The sequence below is a fragment of the Odontomachus brunneus genome, unplaced genomic scaffold, assembly GCF_010583005.1.
Source record: "Odontomachus brunneus isolate Ranch 3 - 2012 unplaced genomic scaffold, Obru_v1 Obru_scaffold_015, whole genome shotgun sequence".
Lineage (NCBI taxonomy): Eukaryota > Metazoa > Arthropoda > Insecta > Hymenoptera > Formicidae > Odontomachus > Odontomachus brunneus.
Genome location: NW_022639465.1, coordinates 345,089 through 365,432, shown reverse-complemented (window position 1 = coordinate 365,432; position 20,344 = coordinate 345,089). Strand labels below are relative to the sequence as shown.

General features: G+C 32.9%; 5 protein-coding genes across 5 annotated transcripts in view; all 5 read left to right on the top strand.

Annotated features, from left to right (window-relative positions):
• LOC116841423 (odorant receptor 13a-like) overlaps positions 1-2,885 on the top strand; it is a 3,161-nt gene extending 276 nt beyond the window's left edge. Inside the window, exons 2-9 of the mRNA XM_032809319.1 lie at positions 191-307; positions 424-535; positions 1,051-1,318; positions 1,534-1,656; positions 1,799-1,889; positions 1,981-2,120; positions 2,611-2,743; positions 2,829-2,885. Of these exons, the coding sequence (XP_032665210.1) occupies positions 191-307; positions 424-535; positions 1,051-1,318; positions 1,534-1,656; positions 1,799-1,889; positions 1,981-2,120; positions 2,611-2,743; positions 2,829-2,885 (1,041 nt within the window). The remainder of the gene's footprint in view (positions 1-190; positions 308-423; positions 536-1,050; positions 1,319-1,533; positions 1,657-1,798; positions 1,890-1,980; positions 2,121-2,610; positions 2,744-2,828) is intronic.
• A 1,483-nt stretch (positions 2,886-4,368) lies between these two features.
• LOC116841415 lies at positions 4,369-7,031 on the top strand. Its single transcript, XM_032809311.1, has 9 exons — positions 4,369-4,449; positions 4,604-4,720; positions 4,837-4,954; positions 5,142-5,403; positions 5,606-5,728; positions 5,871-5,961; positions 6,052-6,191; positions 6,682-6,814; positions 6,900-7,031. The coding sequence occupies exons 1-9, from the start codon at positions 4,405-4,407 to the stop codon at positions 6,954-6,956; spliced, it is 1,086 nt and encodes a 361-aa protein (XP_032665202.1). The 5' UTR covers positions 4,369-4,404; the 3' UTR covers positions 6,957-7,031.
• Positions 7,032-8,340: 1,309 nt separating this feature from the next.
• On the top strand, positions 8,341-10,874 carry LOC116841323. Its single transcript, XM_032809109.1, has 8 exons — positions 8,341-8,485; positions 8,640-8,756; positions 8,873-8,963; positions 9,176-9,437; positions 9,642-9,764; positions 9,907-9,997; positions 10,089-10,228; positions 10,733-10,874. Exons 1-8 carry the CDS (start codon positions 8,441-8,443, stop codon positions 10,872-10,874), a joined length of 1,011 nt encoding a protein of 336 aa, XP_032665000.1. The 5' UTR covers positions 8,341-8,440.
• A 1,470-nt stretch (positions 10,875-12,344) lies between these two features.
• LOC116841422 lies at positions 12,345-14,855 on the top strand. The gene is made up of 8 exons (XM_032809318.1): positions 12,345-12,500; positions 12,659-12,775; positions 12,886-13,000; positions 13,173-13,434; positions 13,652-13,774; positions 13,917-14,007; positions 14,099-14,238; positions 14,714-14,855. The coding sequence occupies exons 1-8, from the start codon at positions 12,345-12,347 to the stop codon at positions 14,853-14,855; spliced, it is 1,146 nt and encodes a 381-aa protein (XP_032665209.1).
• A 1,517-nt stretch (positions 14,856-16,372) lies between these two features.
• LOC116841321 lies at positions 16,373-19,195 on the top strand. Its single transcript, XM_032809108.1, has 9 exons — positions 16,373-16,497; positions 16,657-16,773; positions 16,884-16,998; positions 17,181-17,442; positions 17,668-17,790; positions 17,932-18,022; positions 18,110-18,249; positions 18,893-19,025; positions 19,109-19,195. Exons 1-9 carry the CDS (start codon positions 16,444-16,446, stop codon positions 19,163-19,165), a joined length of 1,092 nt encoding a protein of 363 aa, XP_032664999.1. The 5' UTR covers positions 16,373-16,443; the 3' UTR covers positions 19,166-19,195.
• The last annotated feature ends 1,149 nt before the right edge of the window (positions 19,196-20,344 follow it).

The following is a 20,344-nucleotide window of genomic DNA, read 5'->3' as shown; positions in this document are numbered from 1 at the left end:
TTATTTCTATTCTTGCTGTAGAGGTAATGATAAATTTTGTCGTAAATACTTCGTTTAGAAATCGGTGATAGAAATCTTTTAGAAATCGTTGTTGGCGATTCTGTAGCACTGTGTGCCAATTTAAAAAATTTTGTGTTTGCAGGATATTTATTCACGTTAACGCAAATAATTCTACATTTTTTCTTTGCAGGCAGCACAGTTTTACGTATGCGAGACGACGCAGTGCATAATTCAAGCTGTACCAGTACATTTAACCGCATGGATAGTTCTCCTGAAATTATTAACTTGTTATTTCAATAATCAAAAAGTACGTTAGTCTCAAACTACTGATACAAAGTTACTTAGCACAATCTGTTTACAATATTGATGTAGTTAGCGAGCATATTATATCCGACGTATCGAATATATCGTTTACGTTTGTAGATTAAATACCTCATAAAACATTTACACACGGATTGGAATATTCTCGACACTCAAGAGGAACGAGAAATTATGAAGAGGTATGCCATAAACGGCAGATGGTACACTTTCGCATATGCCTGTAAGGGACATTGCAGCTTTGGCTAATGATTATTTTTCTTTTCTTAATCATAAACTCTTTTTCTTTAATTATAAACTGTGATAATAGATTTTAATTACAAAGAACTATTTATTTAATATTAGAAGATGATATGAATACATCTATGATATAAATAATTTTGCTCATATACAACTAAACTAACTTGCAGTATGCATTTATGTTGCTACGGTGACATTTGGGCTAACTTCGCTTTTACCGCGTATTATGGACGTTATATTTCCCCTGAACGAATCTCGTCCGACAGTATTGCCGGCACCGGCGTACTACTTCGTCGACGAGACTAAATACTTTTACTACATATTTTTCCATCTTGAATTCGGCGTTTTGGTGGCAATTGCCGGACTTGTCGCGCACGACTGCATTCTTTTAACTTTGGTCGAACATGTCTGCGCCCTTTTCGTCATTGTGGGGTATTATTTACACTACAAACCAACACATTCGACATTTTGTCCATACACAACGAAACTAACTTGCAACATGCATTTACGTTACTATGTTGACATTCGGGGCAACTGCTCTTTTACCGCGTATCATGAACGTTATATTTCCCTTGAACAAATCTCGTCCGATAATATTGCCGTTTCCGGCATACTACTTCATCGATGCGACTAAATACTTTTACTACATATATTCTCATCTTACATTGGGCAGTTTGATATGTATTGCCGGAGTCGTCGCGCACGATTGCATCTTTTTAACTTTGGTCGAACACGTCTGCGGCCTTTTCGCTATTGTGGGGTATTATTTACATTACAAACCAACACATTCGACATTTAGCAAGCCTTCATTTAGCCAATGACCTTCATTATATCAGCACAACCGAATACCAGTGTAAAAACATGATATGTACAATTATAATATATCAATAATTATAGTTTTTGTCTATGCATGCGTGAATATCAAGAATATAATTTAAAACACTCATGCGAATTGCACATAAATAATATTTCCAGATATAGGTTTGAATATCACTTGTACAAACGCAATATTACGGACAAGTGTTTGAGTAATATTTCAAATGATGTATATGTCGAAAATATTGCGTATTCCATTCAACTTCATCAAAGAACTCTACAGTGAGTAATGCAATAAATGTTTATGTATTTTCCTTCAAAAATGCTAAGCTCATTTTTGCGAGTGTATCTCTTCAATTGAAATGGATTCCAATATTTTCTTATAAACAATAATTTTTCATAACAATTGTTATGTTTGCGACAGCTTTGCTACTCTTATCGAGAAAACTTTTACTTTATCCTTCGCCATACAAATCTTGATTATTGTGATTGTCATGAGCACTAGTTTAATACAAGTGAGTTTTTTCAATATACAGGATTGTAAGATTTTAAACGCATTATTGTGTTGCACAATTAAAATTTGATTTTATTTTTCTTTTGTTCCAGCTCTCAGAAGAACTGCAGAATGATATGATAGCAGTAATAAAATTCTTTATATATATCGTAGCTCAGTTATTCCATTTACTAGTTTTCAGCTATCAGGGACAAAAATTGATAAATCATAGTCTTGAAACACATACAAAAATGTAAGAAAAATTTGTAATAAATTGATGGTAGATTAGTCCGTTATTTAGCAAGATTATTTTCCATGTGAAAAACGAAATTAGTTTAATCTTTTCCGGGTTGACTGATTTATTGTATAATGTCTGCTTACGGTATAATCAACGTTGAGTACCAGAATATTGTGATTATAATAATCAGAATTTTTGTTTAATTTAATAAACAGTTGTTGACCGAACATGTCATTCATGCTTTGATATAATAATCAAACACTTGGATGTTATAACCAGATCAATAATAATCATACTCTGACTATGGTTAAACTTAAGTTCTGTTTGAATGTCGTAATATTTATAATAATAAATAATTCCATTTTGTTCAATTAAATCCTGTTTAATGAAATAAGTTACATTAATTTAATCATAATTGTTGTTTTGTGCATGGAAATATTGACAATATTAGATTGTTCTCTGTAACCGAGCGGCATTTCTTTTGTACATAATTGTAATCTTTTAGTTATAATGGCTTATGGTACACCATACCTGTGAAGTCGCAAAGAATGCTGTTGTTCGCCATGAGAAAAAGCTCGGAAGTTGTTTCATTGTCTGCCGGAAAGATATATATATTCTGTCTAGAAAGTTTTACTTCGGTAAAGTAATTATTGCGATACATGTAATATCATTATAAGCTAATACACGCACAAATCTATACAATTTTTAAATTTTCGTATTTAGATCATGCAAACTTCGGTCTCCTACTTTACGGTAATGTCATCCTTCAGCGAGCCGTGACGAAGGACCGATAATTGTTACCACACTTTTAGTAAAATTTCTCCAATATTCCGCAGATATGACATCACAAATAGTCAAGGGATAATTTTTACAATATATGTTTTTATTGCTCAGTGTGTTACAACAATAAACGCGTTCATTTTATTATTGATATAAACAAGAAACTGAAGAACTTTTATCATACGATAAGATATTATGCTATTCTATCCTATATATACGATATTATTAATAAATGTCGTCTTCAATTTTTCCAAAAAATACGTTTTCTATAGGATTTCTAATATTTACAATAGGTACAGAAATATACTATTAATAAAGAGTATCTCTTTAACAGCATTATTACTCGCATTATTATCTTTAACTTATTATTTCTCGACTGATTCACGTCTGTGGAACTTGTCAAGCTGTAAACTAATCAGTGCAGTTATTTCCCCTTCATAATACACTAATAATTCATGCACATATGTATTTCTGCACATAGATCGTGTTTCTTTGACACGTCTACCACTTTTTTGCCTACTACTTTTTTTTGTCTTCACTTGATGGAAGCGAATCCATTGTGACACATTTAGTAAAGTACACAACGTTAACACCGAAGTGATGTTGCGACTAATAGGAAATAATCATATCGTATCAATATGCTTTATATGATTTAATGAGCCATTCACGATAATAAGATAAACAATAAGTAGGATAAACAATAAGTAGTATATTTTACAATTAATAATTTCATCGAAATATTGTATATTTTACTCTTGATGTTAAAAAGAAATAATATATATATTCCTACCTCATACATATACGTAAACACATATGATAAAATGAATAGATGTTCCACATAATTGTTTTTGTTGCAAAAACTACTCCTACTGAGGGTTATCCACGAGGGTAACGAGGCATGCGCGATAAACGCAGAAAAACGGCGTCAGATGTGAATAGTGGTTTTATGACATTATCATTTTCTGATCAATAAGTCCTCCCTCGCTGACTAGATAATATCGTTCCAGCTGTCAAGGGGGCTTACCAGCCTCTCGATATTACACTCTGTAATAAGGTTTGCGTGAAACAATATGGTAAAATCGCACGTGCACTTACATTATTCATAGCCTTTTATTGTTCGCAAACTTAGAGCAGTGTTTTCTCGGTGTCCAGAGTAAAAAAAAGAGGGGAAAGTTTCGTTATCTTTTCAGATGCAATAACGTCTTTGAATATTTTGCACGATGTGTTTCGCCGGAAAGAAAATTTTAGAACTTAGTTGCATTATTATTGATGTGAATGTAGTCATCTTGCCAGGATAGAAAGCGGTATCATGAACTATTGACTTTTTTCATGGAGAGAGTTCCGTAGGAAAAGTTCGAAATTCAAATAAGAGTGTAACGCGGAAGAGAAACAGTTTCATTAGGCAAATATGAATTCAATAAAAAAAGATGATAAACAGGATTACTACGACGTTTGTAGATTTTTTCTGTCGGTGGTCGGCCAATGGCCTTATCAGAGATCTCGTGAGAGAACAATTCGCATGAGTGTTAACATTACATGGCTAATTTCTATTCTTGCTGTACAGGTAATGTTAAATTTTGTCGTAAATACTTCTTTTAGATATCGGTGATAGATCGCCGTTGGCGATTCTGTAGCACTGTGTGCTAATTTAGAAAATTTTGTGTTTGCAGGATATTTATTCACGTTAACGCAAATAATTCTACATTTTTTCTTTCCAGGCAGCACAGTTTTACGCATGCGAGACGACGCAGTGCATAATTCAAGCTGTACCAGTACATTTAACCGCATGGATAGCTCTCCTGAAATTATTAACTTGTTATTTCAATAATCAAAAAGTACGTTAGTCTCAAACTATTGATACAAAGTTACTTAGCACAATCTGTTTACAATATTGATGTAGTTAGCGAGCATATTATATCCGACGTATCGAATATATCGTTTACGTTTGTAGATTAAATACCTCATAAAACATTTACACACGGATTGGAATATTCTCGACACTCAAGAGGAACGAGAAATTATGAAGAGGTATGCCATAAACGGCAGATGGTACACTTTCGCATACGCCTGTAAGGGACATTGCAGCTTCGGCTAAAGATTATTTTTCTTTTCTTAATCATAAATTCTTTCTCTTTAATTATAAACTGTGATAATAGACTTTAATCACAAAGAACTATCTTTAAATGTTATGAAGGTAATATAAACACATATATAATATAAACAATTTTGTTCATACACAACGAAACTAACTTGCAGCATGCATTTACGTTACTACGTTGACATTCGGGGCAACTGCTCTTTTACCGCGTATCATGGACGTTATATTTCCCCTGAACGAATCTCGTCCGATAATATTGCCGTTTCCGGCATACTATTTCATCGATGAGACTAAATACTTTTACTACATATATTCTCATCTTACATTGGGCAGTTTGATATGTATTGCCGGAGTCGTCGCGCACGATTGCATCTTTTTAACTTTGGTCGAACACGTCTGCGGCCTTTTCGCTATTGTGGGGTATTATTTACATTACAAACCAACACATTTGACATTTAGCAAACAAATGACCTTCATTATATCGGCACAGCCGAATACCAGTCTAAAAACATGATATATACAATTATAATATATCATTAATTAGTTTTTGTCTATGCATGCGTGAATATTAAGAATATAATTTAAAAAACTCATGCAAATTGCACATAAATAATACTTCCAGATATAGGTTTGAATATCACTTATACAAACGCAATATTACGGACAAGTGTCTGAGTAATATTTCAAATGATGTATATGTCGAAAATATTGCGTATTCCATTCAACTTCATCAAAGAACTCTACAGTGAGTAATGCAATAAATGTTTATGTATTTTCCTTCAATAATGCTAAGCTCATTTTTGCGAGTGTATCTCTTCAATTGAAATGGATTCCAATATTTTTTTATAAATAATAATTTTTCATAACAATTGTTATGTTTGCGACAGCTTTGCTACTCTTATCGAGAAAACTTTTACTTTATCCTTCGCCATACAAATCCTAATTATTGTGATTGTCATGAGCACTAGTTTAATACAAGTGAGTTTCTTCAATATACAGGATTGTAAGATTTAAACGCGTTATTGTGTTGCACAATTAAACTTTGATTTTATTTTTCTTTTGCTTCAGCTCTCGGAAGAACTGCAGAATGATATGATAGCAGTAATAAAATTCTTTATATATATCTTAGCTCAGTTATTCCATTTACTAGTTTTCAGCTATCAGGGACAAAAATTGATAAATCATAGTCTTGAAACACACGCAAAAATGTAAGGAAAATTGAAATTTGTAATAAATTGGTGGTAGATTAGTCCGTTATTTAGCAAGATTATTTTCCATGTGAAAAACGAAATTAGTTTAATCTTTTCCGGGTTGACTGATTTATTGTATAATGTCTGCTTACGGTATAATCAACGTTGAGTACCAGAATATTGTGATTATAATAATCAGAATTTTTGTTTAATTTAATAAACAGTTGTTGACGAACATGTCATTCATGCTTTGATATAATAATCAAATACTTGGATGTTATAACCAGATCAGTAGTAATCATCACTATGGTTAAACTTAAGTTCTGTTTGAATGCCGTAATATTTATAATAATAAATAATTCTATTTTGTTCAATTAAATCCTATTTAATGAAATAAGTTACATTAGTTTAATCATAATTGTTTTTTTGTGCATGGAAATATTGACAATATTAGATTGTTCTCTGTAACCGAGCGGCATTTCTTTTGTACATAATTGTAATCTTTTAGTTATAATGGCTTATGGTACACCATACCTGTGAAGTCGCAAAGAATGCTGTTGTTCGCCATGAGAAAAAGCTCGGAAGTTGTTTCATTGTCTGCCGGAAAGATATATATATATTGTCTAGAAAGTTTTACTTTGGTAAAGTAATTATTGCGATATATGCAACATCATTATAAGCTAATACACGCACAAATCTATACAATTTTTAAATGTTCGTATTTAGATCATGAAAACTTCGGTCTCCTACTTTACGGTAATGTCATCCTTCAGCGAGCCGTGACTGAAGACTGATAATTGTCACCACATATTTAGTAAAATTTCTCCAACATTCCACAGATATGACATCACAAACAGTATCAAGGGGTAGTTACTACAATATATGCTTATATTGCTCAGCGATTTACAGCAATAAACGCGTTCATTTTATTATTGATATAAACAAGAAAGTAAAGAATTTTTACTATCCTTAATACATACGATATTATTAATAAACATCATTTTCTATTTTTGCAAAGAAATACGTTGTTTCATATCTTTCTGCTGGGATTTCAAATATTCACAGTAGTCACAGAAATATATTTAAAATGAAGTGTGTCTTTAATTGCATTACTGTTTTTCGATTGATTCACGTCCCCTGTGTAACTTATCAAACTGTACACTGCTGAGTGTAGTTTTTTTCTCCTTCATGTCACATTAATAATTTCTGCACCTCTGTCCTTTTGCAGTTAGATTGCGTCTCTTTAAAGCGTCTACTATTTTTTTGTTTACTATATTTTTGCGTTTGCACTAGATAGAAACAAATCCATTATAACACATTTAGTACAGCAATCACATCATTATCACCAAAGTGATGTTACGATTAATATGAACTAATTGTATCGTATCAATATGCTTTGTATGATTTAATGAGTTATTCACGAGTAAACCCATAAGTAGTATATTTACACAACTAATTTAATAATTTTATCGAAATATTGTTTATTTTACCATTGACGTTAAGAAAGAAATGGTACAGATATTCCTACCTCACATATACACATACACACATATGATCAAATCAATAGATGTTCTCTATGTTTGTTTTCGTTGTAAAACTGCTCTTACCTAGGTAAGGCGTTTATCCATGAGAGTTACGAGGCATGCGCGATAAACGTAGAAAATCGGCGTTAGAAATGAGTAGTAGTTTTGTGGCATTATCATTTTTTAATCAATAAAAAATGCCTCGCTAACCAGATAATATCGTTTCAGCCGTTAAGGTCCTCACCCCTTGACGTTATACTCTGTAATAGGAGCTTGGAACAATATGGTAAAATCACACGTGCACTATATATTATTTACTGCCTTTTATTATGTTGCAAGTTTAGAGCAGCGTTTTCTCTACATCCAGAGCAAAAAAAGGGGAAAAATTTGTTATCGTTTCCAGACGGAAAAACGTCCTCGAATATTCTACTCGACGCGTTTCACGAGAGAGAAGTTTTTAAAATCACATGTTCTATTATTGATATGATGTGAATATAACCACCGTGCCAGGCAAGAAAGAGGAAGTAATATCATGAACTATTGAATAAAATTTTTCATGGAAAAAGTTCTATAGGAAAGGCTCGAAATTCAAATAACTGTGACGCGGAAGAGAAGCAATTTCTTTACGCAAGTATGAACTCAATTGGAAAAGATGACAGACAGGATTACTTCGATGTTTGTAGACTATTTTTGTCGCTGATCGGTCAATGGCTTCATCAGAGGCCTCGTGAGAGAACAGTTCGAATGAGTGTTAACATTATATGGATTATTACTGTTTTTGCCGTACAGGTAATGTTAACATTTGCTATAAGTACTATTTTTAGGAACTAGTGTATCGTTGTTGACGGTTCTGCAGCATTGTGTGCGAATTTATTAAATTTTATATTTGCAAGATTTATATTTTCTCATGTTAACTGAATAATTTTATATTTTTGCTTCTCAGATAGCGCAGCTTTATGTATGCGAGACGACGCAGTGCATAATACAAACTGTACCCTTACATTTGATCCTATGGATGGCTTTGGTGAAATTATTAACTTGTCATTTCAATAATGGAAGAGTACGTTAGTCCCACACTGCTCACATAAAATTATTTTGTTCAACCTGTGAACAATGTTGCTATAGTTAACGAGCATATTATAATCGAGGTATGGAATATATCGTTTATTCTTGTAGATTAAATATCTTATAGAACATTTACACATGGATTGGAATATTCTCGACACTCAAGAGGAACGGGAGATTATGAAGAGGTATGCCATAAACGGCAGATGGTACACTCTCGCATACGCCTGTAAGAGACATTCCGACACCGAAATGAGTATTCCTCTTTTTTAATCATAATCTCTATCCTTTTAATCATAAACTGCAATCATAAACTTTAATTACAAAGAACTATTTTTTAAATATTACGAAGATGATATAAACACATTTATAATATAAACAACTATAGTCACACGTAACGAAATTAATTTGTAGCCTTAATTTACATTAGTGCGTCCACATTCGGGGCAAGTGCGCTTTTACCGCGTATTATGGACGTTATATTTCCCTTGAATGAATCTCGTCCGATAGTATTGCCTGCTCCGGCATACTACTTCATCGACGAGGCTAAATACTTTTACTACATATTTTTCCATCTTCAGTTCGGCAGCATAGTATGTCTTGCCGGATTTATCGCTCACGATTGCGTCCTTTTAACTTTCGTCGAACACGCCTGTGGCCTTTTTGCCATTGTGGGGTATTATTTACATTACAAACCAACACATTTGACATTTAACAAATCACCTAGGTTATATCGGCACAACCGAATTCCAGTGTAAAAGCATGATATGTACAAATATAATATGTTAATAATTTTAATTCTTGATTGGGCATATGTAAATATCAAGAATATAATTTTAAAAAATGCAGATTTATATGAATTGCATATAAATACTTGCAGATATAGGTTTGAAAATCATTTATACAAACGCAATATTACGAACAAAAGCCTGATTAATCTTTCAAATGATACATATGTTGAAAATGTTGCGTTTTCCATTCAACTTCATCAAAGAGCTCTGCAGTGAGTAACATAACAACGTTTTATGTATTTTCTTTCAGAAATGCTAAGCTCACTTTTGTGAGCACAACTCTTCAATTATAATGGATTCCGATATTTTCTTATAAGCAATAATTTTTCGTAACAATCATTATGTTTGCGACAGGTTTGCCACTCTTATCGAGAAAATCTTTTCTTTGTCCTTTACCATACAAATCCTGATTATTGTGATTGTCATGAGCACTAGTTTAATACAAGTGAGTTTCTTTAATATCCAGTATAGTAAGATTCTTTGCGCGCCAACGTGTCGCACAATTTAAATTTGATTTTACTCTTCTTTTGTTTCAGATCTCGGAAAATCTGAAGAGTGATGTGACAGTAGTAGTGAAATATTTTGTATATATCGTAGGTCAGTTATTCCATTTACTAGCTCTCAGCTACCAGGGACAAAAATTGATAAATCATAGTCTTGAAACACACGCAAAAATGTAAGGAAAACTGAAACTTGTAATAAATTAAACAGGTGTGTCCGTCATTTAGCAGATTTATTTTCCACGTGGAAAAAGAAATTGGTTGAATCTATTAGAATTTAGTATACTATAACCAGAATATTTGGTGAGAGGTTTTATGTATTTTACCATTTTTTTATTATGTATTAAACCATATTTTTGTTTAAAATAATCAGATATATCTAGTTACAAAAGTTTGGATAAATTAACCGGACAAGTTTGGTTATTTAAACAAGCACTTGGATGTTATAACCAAACCATGATTGTGATTAAACTTAAACTTCGGTTGACAACCGGAATATTTTATTATAATAACCAGAAATTCTATTTTGTTTTGTTATCTTGTTTAATCTTGCTTAATCAAATATATTATGTTAACCCAACCATGGTCGTTCTTTCCGAGCATTAAAATATTATTAACAATATTAAATTGTTTTCTGTAACAGAGCGGTATTTCTTTCGAATATTATTGTAATTTTTTAGTTATAATGGATTGTGGTACAACATACCGGTGAAGTCGCAAAGGCTGCTGCTATTCGCCATGAGAAAGAGCACGGATGTTATTTCCTTGTCAGCCGGAAAGATATACATATTTTGTCTAGAAAGTTTTACTATGGTAAAGTAATTACTGACATATGCTACAACATAATAATCAATACACGCACAACTATATACAATATTTATACAATTTTTAAATGTCTATATTTAGATCATAAAAACTTCGGTCTCCTACTTTACGGTAATGTCATCCTTCAGCGAGTCGTGATTTAGGACCAGTAATTGTGACCACACATGTAGTAAAATTTCTCCAACATTCCATAGATAATATCATAAATAGTATGAATGAGTAGTTATTGGAATATATGCTTACATTGTTCAGCGAGTTATAGCAATAAACGCGCTTATTTTATTATTGATATTAACAAAAAACTAAATAACTTTCCCTACCCCATACATACGATATTATTAATAAATATAGTCTTCTATCTTTGCAAAATATGCGTTTTCGGCATCTTTCGTTAAGATTTCGAATATTCACAATAATATACTGTTAATGAAGAGTATCTCTTTAATTGCATGATTATTGTACGACTGATTCACATCTCCTGCGAAACTTCTTAGACTGTACACTGGTCAGTGCTGTTCTTCTCCCCTTTATGTTACACTAATAATTCCTGCACATGTTTCTTTCTGCAATTAGATCGCGTCTCTTTGAAGCGTCTATTACTCTTTTGCCTACTGCTTTTTTGCGCCTTCATGAGAACGACTTCATTGTGACATATTAATAAAACAATCACAACATTATCAGCAAAGTGTCGTTATGTCTAATATGCAATAATCGTATCTTATCAATATGCTTTATATAATTTAATGAGCCATTTACGGATAAACCCATAAGTTGTATATTTTCAACTGATTTAATAATTTCGTCTTAATATCGTTTATTTTACCATTGATAATAAAAAAGAAATAGTAAAGATATACCTCACATATATAAACGATCATATCAATTGACGTTTCCCTCGTATTCGTTGCAAAAACTGCTCTTATTCGCGTTTATCCACGAGGTTTACGAGGCATGCGCGATAAACACAGAAACACGACGTCAAAAGTGAGAAGTGTTTTGTGACATTATCATTTTTTGATCAGTATGTCCTCCCTCGCTAACTAGTATTGTTTCAGCCGTCAAGATGACTTACGTCGCTTCGACATTACACTCTGTAATAAGCGCTGCATGAAACAATATGGCAAAATCACACGTGCACTATACATTATTTACAGTCTATTATTGTTCGCAAGCTTAGAGCAGGGTTCCCTCGATGTTCAGAGCAAAAAAGAAGGGAAAAGTTTCGTTATCGTTTTTAAATTCAAGAACGCCCTTGAATATTCTGCTCGACGCGTTACGCGATGATAAAAGTTTTAAAATTCGCCTGCTCTATTATTGATAGGATGTTAATATAGCTATCATGCTAGCCAAGAAAGGGAAATATCATGAACTATTAATTCTCTTTTTCCATGGAGAGAGTTTTGTAGGAAAGGCTCGAAATTCAAACAACAGTGTGACGCGGGAGAGAAATAGAATCCTTAGGCCAGTATGAACTCAATTAAAAAAAATGTTGAGCAGGATTACTACGATATTTGTAGAAAGTTTCTATCGTTGATCGGCCAGTGGCCTAATCAGAGACCGCGTGAGAGAATGCTTTGCATGAGTGTTATCGTTACATGGCTTATTACTTTGCTTGCGGCCCAGGTAATGTTAACTTTCGTCATAGTACTTCGTTTGAAAATTGGTAATGGATCACTATCGGTGGTCCTGCAGCGTTCTTTGCGAATTCGACAAGTTTTACATTTGCAAGCTTTTTATTTTCTCAACGTTAATACGAAGAATTCTTCACTTTTGCTTCCCAGGCAGCGCAGTATTACGTATGCGAGACGACACAATGCAAATTTCAAACTTTACCAATGCATTTGACTTCATGGTTAATTTTCGTTAAAGTATTAACTTGTCATTTTAATAATCGAAAAGTATGTTAGTCCCAAACTACAAAGTTCTTTAGTACAACATGTTGACGATGTTGCTGTAGTTAACGAACATATTATTTCCGAAATATCGAATATATCGTTTACACTTACAGATTAAATGTCTCATAGAACAGTTACACGCAAATTGGAATATTCTCATTCAAGAGGAACGAAAAATTATGAGAAGATACACAGTGAACGGAAGATGGTGCACTTTCGCATACGCCTGTAAGAGACATTCCGGCTGCGGAATGAATATTCCTCTTTTTTAATCGTAATCTTTATCCTTATAATCATAAACTTTAATTACAAAGAACTATTTTTTAAATATTACGAAGATGATATAAACACATTTATAATATAAACAACTATAGTCACACGTAACGAAATTAATTTGTAGCCTTAATTTACATTAGTGCGTCCACATTCGGGGCAAGTGCGCTTTTACCGCGTATTATGGACGTTATATTTCCCTTGAATGAATCTCGTCCGATAGTATTGCCTGCTCCGGCATACTACTTCATCGACGAGGCTAAATACTTTTACTACATATTTTTCCATCTTCAGTTCGGCGGCATAGTATGTCTTACCGGACTTATCGCGCACGATTGCATCTTCTTAACTTACGTCGAACATGTCTGTGGCCTTTTTGCCATTGTGGGGTATTATTTACATTACAAACCAACACATTTGACATTTAACAAGCAAATCATCTAGATTATATCGACACAACCGAATTCCAATGTAAAAGCATGATATGTACAACATGTACAAATATAATATACTAATAATTTTAGTTCTTGTTTGTGCACGTGTGAATATCAAGAATATAATTTAAAAAAACTTAGATTCATGTCAATTGCATATAAATACTTGCAGATATAGGTTTGAAAATCATTTATACAAACGCAATATTACGAGCAAAAATCTGATTAATCTTTCAAATGATATATATGTTGAAAATATTGCGTTTTCCATTCAACTTCATCAAAGAGCTCTGCAGTGAGTAACGTAACAACGTTTTATGTATTTTCTTTCAGAAATGCTAAGCTCACTTTTGTGAGCACAACTCTTCAATTATAATGGATTCCGATATTTTCTTATAAGCAATAATTTTTCGTAACAATCATTATGTTTGCGACAGGTTTGCCACTCTTATCGAGGAAATCTTTTCTTTGTCCTTTACCATACAAATTCTGATTATTGTGATTGTCATGAGTACTAGTTTAATACAAGTGAGTTCCTTTAATATCTAGTATAGTAAGATTTTTTACGCGCCAACGTGTCGCACAATTTAAATTTGACTTTATTTTTCTTGTGTTTTAGATCTCGGAGGAACTGAAGAATGATGTAACAGTAGTAGTGAAATATTTTATATATATCGTAGCTCAGTTATTCCATTTACTAGTTCTCAGCTACCAGGGACAAAAATTGATAAATCATTGTCTTGAAACACACGCAAAAATGTAAGGAAAACTGAAAGTTATAATAAATTAAACAGGTGTGTACGTCATTTAGAAGATTTATTTTCCACGTGGAAAAAGAAATTGGTTGAATCAATCAGAATTTAGTGTATTATAACCAGAATATTTGGTGAGAGGTTTTATGTATCAACCATATTTTTGATTAAAATAATCAGATATATTTAGTTACAAACGTTTGGATAAAGTAACCGGACAAATTTGGTTGTTTAAGCAAGCACTTCAATATTATAACCAAACTATGATTGTGGTTAAACTTAAACTCCGGTTGACAACCGGAATATTTCATTATAATAACCAGAAAATCTATTTTGTTCTACCATCTTGTTTAATCTTGCTTAATCAAACATGTTACGTTAACCATAGTCGTCCTTTCCAAGAATGAAAATATTATTAACAATATTAAATTGTTCTCTGTAACAGAGCGGCATTTCTTTAGAACGTTATTGTAATTTTTTAGTTATAATGGATTATGGTACAATATACCGGTGAAGTCGCAAAGGCTGCTGCTATTCGTCATGAGAAAGAGCACGGATATTATTTCCTTGTCAGCTGGAAAGATATACATATTTTGTCTAGAAAGTTTTACTTTGGTAAAGTAATTACTGACATATGCTACATCATTATAAGTCAATACACGCACAATTATATACAATATCTATACAATTTTTAAATGTTCATATTTAGATCATAAAAACTTCGGTTTCCTATTTCACGGTAATGTCATCCTTCAGCGGGCCGTGACTAACGACCAATTGTGACTACATATATAGTAGAATTTCTCCAACATTCTACAGATGATATCATAAATAATATCAATGCGTAGTTATTAGAATATATGCTTACATTGTTCAGCGAGTTATAGCAATAAACGCGTTTATTTTATTGTTAATATTAATAAAAAACTAAAGGACTTTCCCTATCCCATATATATGATATTATTAATAAATGTCGTCTCTTATCTTTGCAAAATATGCGTTTTCGGCATCTTTTCTCTAGGATTTCGAATATTCATAATACTCATAGAAATATACTGTTAATGAAGAGTATCTCTTTAATTGCATGATTATTTTTCGACTGATTCACATCTCCTGCGAAATTTTTTACACTGTACATTGGTCAGTGCTGTTCTTCTCCCTTTCATGTTACACTAATAATTTCTGCACATGTTTCTTTCTGCAGTTAGATCGCGTCTCTTTGAAGCATCTATTACTCTTTTGCCTATTGCTTTTTTGCACATTCACTTGATAGAAACGAATCCATTATGACACATTTAGTAAAACAATCACAACATTATCAGCAAAGTGTCGTTATGTCTAATATGAAATAATCGTATGATATCAATATGTTTTATATGATTTAATGAGCCATTTACAGATAAACCCATGAGTAGTATATTTTACAAATGATTTAATAATTTTGCCGAAATATCGTTTATTTTACCATTGATAATAAAAAAGAAATAGTAAAGGTATACTTCACATATACACACGATCAAATCAATAGACGTTCACCACGTTTTCGTTACAAAAACTGCTCTTATTCGCGTTTACGAGGTTTACGAGGCATGCGTGATAAACGCAGAAACACGACGTCAAAAGTGAGAAGTAATTTTGTGGCATTATCATTTTCTGATCAATAAATTCTCCCTCACTAATTATATAGTATCATTCCAGCTGTCAAGGGGATTTACGAGCCTCTCGATATTACAATCTGTAAGAAGGTGCGCGTGAAACAATATGGTAAAATCACACGTGCACTTACATTATTTATAGCCTCTTATTGTTCGCAAACTTAGAGCAGTGTTCCCTCGATGTCCAGAGGAAAAAATAAGGGAAAAGTTTCGTTATCGTTTTTAGATTCAAGAACGCCCTTGAATATTCTGCTCGACGCGTTTCGCGAGGATGAATGTTTTAAAACTCGCCTGCTCTATTATTGATAGGATGTGAATATAGCCATCATGCCAAGCAAGAGAGGAAAATATCACGAACTATTAATTGTCTTTTTCCATAGAGAGAGTTTTGTAGGAAAGGCTCGAAATTCAAACAACAGTGTGACGCGAGAGAGAAACAGTTTCCTTAGGCAAGTATGAATTCAACTAAAAAAATTGTTGAGCAGGATTACTACGATATTTGTAGAAAGTTTCTGTCGTTGATCGGTCAGTGGCCTAATCAGAGTCCGCGTGAGAGAATGCTTTGCATGGGTGTTATCGTTACATGGCTTATTACTATGCTTGCGGCACAGGTAATGTTAACTTTCGTCGTAAGTACTTTGTTTGAAAATCGGTAATGGATCACTGTCGGTGGTTCTGCAACGTTCTTTGCGAATTCGACAAGTTTTGCATTTACAGGGTTTTTATTTTCTCAACGTTAATGCGAATAATTCTACACTTTTGCTTCCCAGGCAGCGCAGTTTTACGTATGCGAGACGACACAGTGCATATTTGAAACTTTATCAATACATTTAGCTACGTGGATATCTTTTGTCAAACTATTAACTTGTCATTTCAATAATCGAAAAGTAAGTTGGTCCCAAACTACAAAGTTGTTTAGTACAACATGTTGGCGACGTTGCTGTAGTTAACGAACATATTATTTCCGAAATATCGAATATATCGGTTACACTTGTAGATTAAATGTCTCATAGAACAGTTACACGCGAATTGGAATATTCTCATTCAAGAGGAACGAGAAATTATGAGAAGATACACAATAAACGGCAGATGGTACGCTTTGGCATACACATGTAAGTAACATTCCGGTTAATGAATATTTCTTTTTTCTTAATCATAAACTCTTTCTTTTTAATTATAAACTATGGTCGTAAACTTTAATCACATAAAACTATTTTCTAAATATTAGGAAGGTAATGTAAATGTATGTATAATATAAACAATTTTGATCATATGCAACAAAACTATTTCGCAGGGTGCATTTACGTTACTACGGTGGCATTCGCGGCAAGTATTCTTTCACCGCGGGTTATGGACGTTTTATTTCCTCTGAACGAATCTCGTCCGATAGTATTGCCATCTCCGGCATACTACTTCGTCGACGAGACTAAATACTATTACTACATATTTTTCCATCTTGAATTCGGCAGTTTGATATGTGTTGCCGGAATTATCGCGCACGATTGCATTTTCTTAACTTACGTTGAACACGCCTGCGCTCTTTTCGCTATTGTGGGGTAACGGTTATTTATATTACAAAACCCATACATTCGACAAGAGAGCAAATGACTTAGATTACGTCGGCATAGCCGAATATAATTGTAAAAGCCTAATATGTACAATATGTACAAATATAATATATTAATAATTTTAGTCCTCGTTCATGCATGTGAGAATATAAAAAATATAATTTATAAAAACGCAGATTCTCTCTCATACGAACTGCACTCGAATCTTTGCAGATTTAGGTTTGAACATCTTTTATACAAGCGCAATATTACGAGCAAGAGCCTAATTAATATTTCAGACGAGATATATGTCGAAAACATTGCGTTTTCCATTCAAGTTCATCAAAGAGCTCTGCAGTGAGTAATGTAATAACTTTTTGTATATTTTTTTCCAGAAATGCCTGAAAAGAAGTTGACTTTTGTAAACGTGTCTCTTTAACTATAACGAATTCCAATTTTTTATAAGCAATAATTTTTCATAACAATGGTTTGCGACAGGTTTGCCACCCTCCTCGAGAAAACTTTCTCTTCATCCTTCGCTCTACAAATCCTATTTATTGTGATCATCATGAGTACTAGTCTGATACAAGTGAGTTCCTTTAATATACAGAATTGTAAGACTTTTTACGCGCTAATGTGTTGCACAATTAAAATTTTATTTTATTTTTTGCTCCAGCTCTCGGCGGAACTGCAAGGTGATGTGATGGAATTGATAAAATACTTTGTATATCTCGTAGCTCAGATATTCCATTTACTAGTTTTCAGTTACCAGGGCCAAAAATTGATAAATCATAGTCTTGAAACACACGCGAAAATGTAAGGAAAATTGAAATTTGTAATAAATTGGAGATAGGTTCGTCCGTTATTTAATAGGTTTATTCTCTACATGGAAAAAGAAATTAGTTGAAACAATCAGAATTCAGAATATTATGACCAGAATGATTAGTGAGATATGTGCAAACTATATTTTTGTTTAAAGTAACCAAACGAGTTTGGTCATTTTGACTAAACAGAATTAAATTTAACATTTTTTACTAGAAATTTTTAAATTATTAAATATACTAATTTTTATTAAAAGTTACTTCTGAAGATGTAAGGATATGAATATTTTATCTGAAACTGAAAATTTTATAATATTGTTATGTTATAATTATATTTGGAGAAATTTATTTTATTCTACTAGGATTCAATCCGGGACTTTCGAATTGCGACTTGTTTGTGTACGCGTTGCGCCACTTATAAATTTACTGATTTATTATATTTAAATTCTGGTTGGCTAGCGAAATATTTCATAACCAAAAATTCTATTTTGTTCAACCAAATCTTGTTTGTTCAAACATATTACATTACTCAATCATATTTGTGTCAATCACTTTTAGTGCATAAAAATATTGACAATATTAGATTGTTCTTTGTAACCAAGCGGCATTTTTTTTGTATACAATTGTAATTTTTGTAGATATAATGGATTGTGGTACAACATACCCGTGAAGTCGCAAAGACTGCTATTATTCGCCATGAGAAAGAGCGCAGAAATTATTTCCTTGTCAGCCGGAAAGATATATATATTTTGTTTAGAAAGTTTTACTTTGGTAAAGTAATCACTGCGACACATGCAACATTATTATAAATTAATACACGCACAAACCTATACAATTTTTAAATTCGTATTTAGATCATGAAAACTTCGGTCTCCTACTTCACAGTAATGTCATCCTTCAATGAGCCGTGACTGAAGACTGATAATTGTCACCACACATTTAGTAAAATTTCTCCAACATTCTACAGATATGACATCACAAACAGTATCAAGGGGTAGTTACTATAACATATGCTTATACTGCTCAGTGGGTTACAACAATAAATGTGTTGATTTTATTATTAATATGAACAAGAAATTTTCCTATCCTAGACATACGATTACATTAATAAAGATATAAGACGATCGTCTCATGAACTCACTAGAGACAAACTATTTTCTGATAATTCCTGCACGTGTTTCTTTGTACAATTAAATACCGTCTCTTTGGAAGGTCTACTATTTCTTTGCCATAGACGTTGCGTTTCCACTTGAACGAATCCATTGTAACCGTTTAGTACAGCAACATTATCACCAAAGAGACTTAACGAATATGAAATAATACTATTGTCAATGTGCTTTATATGGCTCACTCATGACCCTCACGAGTGAACAGTAGTTGCTTTGTTCTTTTTAGCTGCACTACTGAACTAATGCAATAGGTCAGAGTGAGAGGAAGCATATTTGTTTCACTTTAACTTATTGCACTATTTCAATACTATCGTTCGTATTGAACGTACAGAGTATCAATCTACAGACGTTCCCCATATTTGTTTACTACAAGAACTGCTTTTCCTGCGTTTATCCGCAAATGTTACGAGACATGCGCCGTAAACATTGCGGTAGGCATGCGTAGAATCACGGTACGAGAAACAAGTAGCTTTATGGCGTTATCATTTTTTGAGCAATAAGTCATCCTCTGCGAAAACAGCTAATGTTATTTCAGCCGCCTCTACAGCTTACGAATCCCCCTCGATATTACACACTGTAGCAAGGTCCGCATGAAACAATATGATAAATTCACACGTGGGTCATATATTATTTACAGCCTGTTACTGTTCGCAAGTTTAGAATAGCGTTCTCTCGATGTCTAGAGCAAAAAAAGAGAAATAAGTTTCGGTATCGTTTTCAGATTGAAGAACGCCTTATCTTGAATATTCTGCTTGACGCAAAACAGAAAGTTTTAAAACTCACTTGCTCTATTATTGATAGAATATGAATGTAACCATTGTGCCTGGCCAGAAAGGAGAGCGATATAATGAAATATTTATTAACCTTTTTTATGGGGAGGGTTCTGTTGGGAAGACACGAAATTTACACGACAGTGTGACG